The 9,003-nt window shown below is 46.1% G+C and overlaps 1 protein-coding gene across 1 annotated transcript in view; it reads right to left on the bottom strand.

The window, feature by feature from the left end:
- The window catches only part of T265_13169 (hypothetical protein), a gene marked incomplete at both ends in the record, with an annotated part of 17,397 nt that extends 8,793 nt beyond the window's left edge, over positions 1 to 8,604 (bottom strand). Inside the window, 5 exons of the mRNA XM_009167539.1 lie at positions 718 to 1,253; positions 1,395 to 1,580; positions 1,687 to 1,864; positions 2,785 to 2,959; positions 8,517 to 8,604. Of these exons, the coding sequence (XP_009165803.1) occupies positions 718 to 1,253; positions 1,395 to 1,580; positions 1,687 to 1,864; positions 2,785 to 2,959; positions 8,517 to 8,586 (1,145 nt within the window). The remainder of the gene's footprint in view (positions 1 to 717; positions 1,254 to 1,394; positions 1,581 to 1,686; positions 1,865 to 2,784; positions 2,960 to 8,516) is intronic.
- Between the last annotated feature and the right edge of the window lie 399 nt (positions 8,605 to 9,003).

Here is a 9,003-nt window from a genome sequence, read left to right as displayed (position 1 = left end):
TATATATATATATATCGTTCAGCTGTGACATCGCTTGGGTGCGTAGCTGCCATGCACGCCGAAGGAAACACGAAGGCATCGAAAACCCGAATCTCAATACGGAAAAATGGACCTCCGGTCGCAACTAGCAAGGTTATTACAAGACAAGAGTGGTCGATCAAAGTCATTCACTTCAATCATGGAATACGACAGAGAATGGCTCTGACGGTCAGTGTAACGCGATTCACCGATGAGCCAGTACAGGGTGCCATGGGCGGTACACAATGGTCAAGGGACTAGGAAAGGACAACTTGTAATGAGATGAACTAGACTGGGGGGCGTAAGGCTGTACGTAATAAGATGCGTATGATAAGGTCAAGCACGCTTTACAGTGTACAAATTAGACTAAAAAACGGTCTCTCGTCATGCATCCATCCGGGGACGCAGAAAAGGAAGGGTTCTTTCAACCGTTTTTGCAGGCCACATTTTAGTAAAAACAAGTGTGGAAAAACAACCAGATAAACATCCTTGCATCGCCTGTCGTACAAATTCGAAAATAACCTACTGAAACGGAGGCCACACTCCCTCGTTTAATGGAGGTGGAGCATTGTGTCCATCAGGATAGGCTACGCAGTGAAAATGTCTCCCGTAAATTGCGGTAACATGCGTGCATATTTTCATACATGTGATAGGTGAGTATATAACGGAGAACACAGTGGACAGACAGGAGTTCCTTACCTCGGAGCAGGTGGAGTTGATGAATGTATAATGCCCCGTCGAGAGCCTCGACGTACTGCTTCAAAAACATCAACCGGTGTGGTTGACTGGACGGGGTTTTGTGCGGACATAGTCGCAGCTGCAGCAAGCTGCTCCTCAAAGCGCGCATGCTTTCGCATGGAAATGCGACCAGCCAGTGCGTTATAGACGCCCGTAATAGAATTCGGGAAAGGTAAACCAATGCTGTCATTGTTGCTATGATTGCCATTGGTGGTACGTGGTCGACCACGTGGACGACGTCGTTTACGACCAACTTGTGAGGCCTTTGAGGACTTTCCTTCTTCCAAATCGTCACCTCCATTATCTTTCTGAGAGCTTCCTGCAGGCGTTTGGACACTTGATTCGTCGGAATCCCCACTTTCTAGAACCGATGAAGGTGGCGCTTCTTGATCATCCTCTCTGTCCCCATCAGGACCAAGTTTGCCGTGGAGTGAATCCAGGTAACGACGAATTTCCATATCTACTTGATCGGTTGGATCTAATCCGAGAGAAAGTTTCTGAGAGATGGGATGAATACGAAAGGGATTACATAAAATAGATCGAGTATGCAAAATGTAACAGAAATTTTCAACACAGGGGAGGCTGACGAACTGACCTTCCTTGGGCTATGCTACAATAGCACACAAGAATGTTCTCACCTGGGTCGGATCCGGTTTGATTGGGCTGATGTCGGTGGCGTGAGCCAAGAGTCCCGGAGTCAGATAACCCCGCCGATGTAGCCCAGCCCACTTTGGTCCGTGTAGACTCATCTCGTAAAGGGTCTGTTGATTGCGCTTGTTCAAATAGTAGAAGAGAATCAACTCATTCACTGTACGATTGGGAAACTGGTCGCAGGGAGAAAAGGAGAATGGGACAGAACATGAAACACGATGCGAAACTAAGACACATTCGACGACACGCAACTGTTTGGAAAAGGTGCAGAATACGTACCAGCTTTTTGACCTTATGAAACTGTTTATTGTAATAGTCTAATGCGATAAAAAATATCCTCCGTTCTGATGGGGTCCATTCGTATTTCAGGGGACTGAAATTGGGTAGGTCAGCCTGAGCCCTTTCGAAATCAGCCTTGTGCCAGGTTAGTAGAGCAAGCGCCTGTTCTTCGGAATAGCTGTAGAAGAGTAACAGAAAAGGTTAATGGTAGTTTGGTATACATGCACGACAGTAAATAAAACATCAGTCTAAGGGCTACAGTTCCCAGTTCCAAGACAATAACAGCTATCGAAGCGAGATGTCAGCGGATCCTGGAAGTATTCTAATTCAATCCGAAGATATAGGAGATCATGTTTCAAGAGAAGTCACAGCTACAATGATCTTAGTTTGGTCAAGTTTTTTCTTATGTGAATCATACTGGGATGTGGCGTTTCAGTACCTGGGTATCCCACACAACTACCTATTGGAACACGCTCAAACAAAATCCGATCCTTCCCACCAGTTTTCGGGCTAGAAAGTAATTGGCAACTCATTACGTACCCGTTAATTCACTGTAGTTGTTTATCCCCTGTTACATTACTATACAAACATGAGAACTGTGCGTGCACTGGAAAGCAATGCACATACAAAGGGCTTGCTTGCCAAAAACACAAAAATAGGAGGGATGTAGTGAAAAAATGGAAGAGATCAACTGCAAGACTCAGCGAGGCAGATAGATGTCAACTACCAATATGCGGGACTCGTTGGTGGATTTAATCGATACTACAGAAACCTACCGATACCAAAGCGTAAAACCGAGCTCATTTCCACAAATGTCAACACCAGCAACTCACGCTTTAAAATTTCTCTCCTTGTTAGTGATTCTCCAGTTTTCTAGTTTCGCTACCCGACTCCTTTTTATTAGTCCAATTATTATTATTAGTCGAATGATTGCATCTATTGTGTACACGTCTGGTTCGAATCAGAAAATCACTTAGCCATTGTTACACATAACTATGGCTGGCGTGTAGTAAAAAATCGGTCAGACCGGTACGGGATTGCAAGATTGTCGGACTACTACGTAAAAGCAGGACAACATTTAGCACTTATCAAACGCACCTGTGCTCAGATATAGCCACAGAGAGGAACTTCTCCAACTCTTTGTTGAAAGTTTCGTGTATGGGGTGCCAAAGTGCGACGCCTCGGTCAGGCTGGCTCAGAATATGTGGAGAAGGCTCTCCTTTGAACGGGGGCAAATCAACTTGAAATTCAGGGCCAACGCGAATCACAGCATCTGGAGGATAGGAGAAAGTAAAACAGTGGAACTTTTAACAGGAAAGAAATAGCGAATCCACGAACGTCATAACGAATATCCGTCTTTAACATTATGATTGGTCTGATTAGGCTGCATAGGTAGAGAAGGGCTGAAAAGTCACTACAGTACATCACCATTGTATAAACAAAATAAAAACCGTTCGACTGTAGCACCATTTTGGTACCTAGCTGCCATGCAACCTGAAGGAAGTATGAGGGCTGGGATACTGCCTCCGGCGCTTTGTTAGTCAAGATTACTACCACCAGAACCCCAACCTTCACGGTGCGATGTATCCTCCCCCGATGAAAAGATGAACAGGCTTTTCTATACGTTGATGGAAACTAAAGAGTACACAGGATCTATTTCGGGACTGATATTATTTGGACTATTCCCCACTTTCTCTTCTAAATTCTTGCACCGTTTGGTTTTTCACGACACGTGTATATATCCATCTAGATCATTTAACGTGAACCATTCATACGTAACTAATTTTCTGTGTATAAAGAACTCGAAACATCTTAGTGGTTAAGGTGCGAGCTTGTAGACCTGAAGGTCCGTGGTTAGAACCCAACCTCAGCACCTCGACTACTCCTGTCTAGGCTCGGGCAAACTGATAACACCTCAGCCTGCGTGTGGCACGGCATCTAGGCATCAAAAGGGTGTTACAGCTGGACGAATGATTCCATGTATCAATGTATTTTTGTGGTTTACTGCCAGCTTCATGTATAGAACCAAGTTGTCTATCACCCTCATACGGGTCTCCGGCTGTTGACCTTGCCTTCCTTCGTAAGCCGTTCTGACGTAAGAGTTTTGATCATAGCGACTGTTCAGTAGTATGATCAACTCGCACCCAGACAGGATATGACGTTACTCACATACTTGCTCTAATATCCAGTCAACACTAGGTAACAGTCCACGCAAAACATTCGGCGCCTCGAAAACCGAAACATACCGTATCTCGCGAGGTTGTCTGGTGTGCTGGGGTGTTCGGGTGAAAATGCACTCCTGGATATCTCAAGTGGCGCTGATTCTGTGACACAGTTCACACCATCGGATCAGTGAGGGGCCTAGTGCTGGTCTGTCAGTCACTCCGAGGTGCCTACACACTCCAACCGCTCAATCAATCTGGAAAGAAGGTGACAGCATGAATGCCATTGACATCGACTAACCGTCGTGAAGTCTGCAGCCAAGCACAGTCAGGATCACGGGACTCCATCTTGGAAGGCGTACAACACCAGCAACACTCAAACTCTTCGTGATCTCTTTCACGCCTTTCTGCCAAATCATACGCTGTCCATCTCGCGGTTTGCGCCATCCTGAAGGAGGCGCGGAAAACAACACTCGTGGGCATGCGTAGCACGTGACCGAGTCATCGTAGTCGATGATGCTTGATGTTATCCATTACTTGCAGCACAACCGAATACCCGTTTTCTAATCGCCTCGTTACTAACACGCTGACGCCATCCGAAACCAGCCACGCTTCTGAGACATCGGTGGTCGGAAACCTGAAGACGCCTCAAATCATCTGTCCACAGAGGCCATGTCCCGCACCCATACAACAACACAGCCCTTACTGTAGCCTGGTACACACTACCCTTAAGATCTAGTGAAACGCCTTTTTGACGCCACAAGTGAAGCAAATTAGCAAACGTGATTCGATCCTTTGAGATTCTTGCACTGAGTCAAGACAACAATGAAAGCCCTGGGCTATTACAGGACGCAGATTAGCGCGAGATAGCTGGGCAATTAAGGTGCGGAACCACTGGGCGGGAGATCCATGGTTCGAACCCAACCAGGGCTGTTCGATTGCTTCTGTCTAGCCTTGAGCAACCTCACAATATCCCAACCCTCGTGTGTTCATCGAGTTGCACGACAACTGCGCACTATAAGGAAGCCACAGCCAAATGATTTTATTATGTAGCATGGGGCTGGCGGGATGCGCAGAATGTGGCCCAGAAGTGTCCGCTACCAGAGCAAAGGTCCCGCAAACGTCCAAGTATTAAGACCTGGCACTATTTTGCAATGAGGATCCCCGTGCGGTACGTGGCATGGGCAGAAATCATATACCAGAGCTACTTCACGGCAGTGATTTCATGACCCAGTTCAGTGATCCACTTAGTAAAGAATGTAAACCCATCAGCACTGCGCTGTGGTCCAGCTGATTATGGTACACGGTTTATAGCTGATGAGTAGAATTGATTGATTATGTGGTCCATTGGTAGCTATGCGACTCAAGTAAAAGATCCTCATAAAAAAGCAGGTGTTCACCCTGACCACCATTGAAAAACTGTCGAGTGGAACGCCATCCTCCTACGAGTCCATGATGTGTTGCGGGGTCTGAGAACAGACCTTCACAAGAACAGAGCTCAAACGTCATCATTTCAAACACTAGACCGCAATGACATCACTACAACAGCCTAGCCTCTTGACCCTTACTGAGTTTGGCTCTCCTGACAGAGCATTGAAGATGTTAATTGCTTCTACCTCTGGACACATGTGGGCATATAATTCCAATTTGCGTTCTTAAAGACGAACGGCGTGTTACATTCTTTTATTTATGACTACGTCTATGGTATATACACGGCCACCGGAGTGCTATCCCTTTTCTCTCAACCTTCTTCTTGAGAGATAGAAACGGGGGACGCACGAGTGATCCAATGGCGGTATCTGAAGCGTACAAGACTGTGCAGACTTGTCATCTGCCCCAACGACCTGAGCATACACAATACTAACAAGACGTAACTACAAACATCCAACCGACTTGGTCTCCACGGAGGAAGAATTTCATCAACCCTTCGGAGCGTTGGGGCCAGACGGGTTCCACCCGAGGATCCTGAAGGAAACGTCGCTCGCATTGATGAAGCACTTCTACTTGATGTTTCGTCAGCCGCTTGACGAAGGCAATCTCCCCTCTACTACTTGAAGAGAGCAGTTGTCACGACAATCTACAAATATGGTGACCGCTTGTTGCCCGGTAGCCAGAGATCTATTGACCTCATTAGCATACCATTCAGGGTGATGGAACGCACTCTAAAGCAGGCCATCTCAAATCACCTCACAACGAACTTCATATCCCCACCGCGGAATGGATTCCTCCCAAGCCGTTCTCACGTGGCGAACATGCTAGTACTTATAGACAGCCCAACACAAACCAAAGATGGACGCCATAGTTTTCGACGTCTCATGTTCTCCACATGTTCTACTGCTCCAAAGACTTAACGCTAATGGGATTCTAGAAGACATTCTAGGCTGGGATAAGGCGTTTATATAAGATAGAGCATTTCGAGTGAAAGTTAGCTCAACCCACTCATCTTCTGTACCAATCTCCATTGGAGTTCCTCAAGGCACCGCTTTAAGGCCACCACTCTTTTTTATCTACGTCAACGACTTTCCAGATGCGTGTTTATGGCCTTTTCAAGGATGACATGAAATAATATAGTTCCAAAGCCAATGCCCATGAATGGATGCCGATGCTTGTCACTAGAGTGCCACTGTCCTCTGAATGACGAGAGATACATCATATATTGTTCAGAGACTAAGCGAAACCCAGTCAGTGCAAGAATCTCAAAGGATCGAATCACGTTTGCTAATTTGCGTCACTTGTGGAGTCAAAAAGGCGTCTCACTAGATCTTAAGGGTAGTGTGTACCAGGCTACAGTAAGGGCTGTGTTGTTGTATGGGTGCGGGACATGGCCTCTGTGGACAGATGATTTGAGGCGTCTTCAGGTTTTCGACCACCGATGTCTCAGAAGCGTGGCTGGTTTCGGATGGCATCAGCGTGTTAGTAATGAGGTGACTAGAAAACGGGTATTTGGTTGTGCTGTTGGCAACTCAAACCGAGAAAACATCCAGAACCATCGACTACGATGACTCGGTCATGTGCTACGCATGCCGAAACACTCTACCGAAACGAGTGTTGTTCTCCGTGCCTCCTTCAGGATGGCGCAAACCGCGAGATGGACAGCGTATGATTTGGCAGAAAGGCGTGAAAGAGATCACGAAGAGTTTGAGTGTTGCTGGTGTTGTACGCCTTCCAAGATGGGACCTACATCAAACCACTACTTGAATACGTCAACTAAGTAGTCTACCCAGGACGCAAAGACGTAACCTCATTGAGCGCGTCCACAGAGCTGCCAAAATTTCTTGCCTCGAATCCGTTAACAGTGGAACAAGCCTCGATGTGCCTGAACTGTTCCTTCATATACTATCGTCCGCCTGCCCGAGGGACCTAAAACTTACGCCTTCGAACAAGTGGTCGACAGGTTTTCCACGTTGACTCCAACAATAAAACGGCGGGGATATGGGAAGCTCAGAGCGCGCAGTTTTATGAGCCTAGATTTTTTCGCTTCGAGTACTTGACGCGTGGATTAATTTTCCTCTGACGGTTTATCACGCAGCATCTAGAAATCAGTTCAAAGCACTATTGATTGCAGTTTATGAATCATAGCGTACTTCCCAGCGCCGGGAACTCAGAGAGCAGTCCTATCTTTTTCGTTTGTGCCTTTTAGGTGAACAGGAGCTGCTGAACGACAAGAACAAAGCTTTGACGAAATCACCGATCCTGTGTATTAATCCGTGAATCTTCCACACGACGGTACATTCAGCATGGAGACGCTGAGTGCCGGTCCACAGTACGCTCCACCGCTCAGCAGTGCGCATCGCTTGAAACATAGCGACTGCAAAATGATATTTCCGTAAGAACTCCAGGCACGACACCCGCCATCCACTAACCCGTGGGGCGCATCAAAAATCTTCACGTGACTGACTGACCGGCACTATTCTGCTCATGTGTCTCTAGCAGCATGACACAAATGTGGGTGTTGAACTTTTCTCCCGAAATCCATAAACTGATCTAGTGATGGCTTTTAACCAAGATAAAATGTGGAGGGCTATTTAGAGTAGGCGCCTCCTGGCACCCGCGCAAACAGTAAAAAATACCACATCCCGGCTGATGCTATTACCACAACCTTGGAAAAAATTTATCGTTAGTTCGTCACATACATATCGTAACTGCACCATAAATACCTCATATTCGACTGTATAGTTATACATAGTCGATGAATGGCGCTCTAGTTATCACTGATTTGTTTCAACAACATTCCCATCACATGCGTGTAGAGACCATCTAAGTCGCCGGGGATCGTACTTAAAAAAGCGTTACACCTTACGCAAAGACAGAGGGCGACTGCAACAAACACTTTAAACGCTGTTTGCAGTGCATATAAACTAAATTAAGGTTCTATTTATCATTAAAATCCTACGGAGCCTTTCATGAACTCCTCATAGGTCACGAAAATGAAGAATCGAAAAGTTGTGGTAATAGTGATGTTGCCACATCCCGGATATAATATTTGAGCACTAACAAACAAACGGCGAACAGATGGGAGGGAAGGTGTTAGACCAATCGAGAAAACGCCAGCATAACCTCGTAACATGCCCCGAAGGTTACACTCTCAATAACCGGGGATGGTAGAATAGAACAAGGAAATATATCAACTCAATGGTGTCAGAAAAACAGTCCAAAGAAGTAACGCACTTTCAAATGCGTCTTGGTCGGAATTGGAGAATGATTGCGATAAACGGCCCCGGGTCAACATCTCGCCCATTGGTCCAGGAGTTTCGCGCGACTACCAAATTCGTCCTTGGAATAGCTGCTTCAAACAACTAAAATTTAGTTCAACAGACGGCGGGACGACGATTCTTAGAAGCACAATACACTTATCAGAAAAACCTTTGCAAGTAGAACGTAACATTTTACGCCAAAATGTTGCATTTTGTTGCATATGTGTTCAAACCAAAAATCACCATGGGAGTTCAGTATTCGCACAAATGAATGGAAATTTCGAAAGTTACGACGTGTCCCGGACGGATTAAAGCAGTCGAAAATTGGGTACAGAGTATCGGTCCAAAGGTAATGGCTCTATTTTTAGGCATCAAGGGTTCTTAGTCGTTCTGCGAAATTATTCCACTAGGCTTTTGCGCCAGATGTATGATTGCTTCGGTGGACGATGATATTTGGTGAG

This window comes from Opisthorchis viverrini (genome assembly GCF_000715545.1).
Source record: "Opisthorchis viverrini unplaced genomic scaffold opera_v5_42, whole genome shotgun sequence".
NCBI classification, from domain to species: Eukaryota; Metazoa; Platyhelminthes; class Trematoda; order Opisthorchiida; family Opisthorchiidae; genus Opisthorchis; species Opisthorchis viverrini.
Note: the sequence above shows the minus strand (reverse complement) of the source record. Positions and strands in the feature narration are given on the sequence as shown.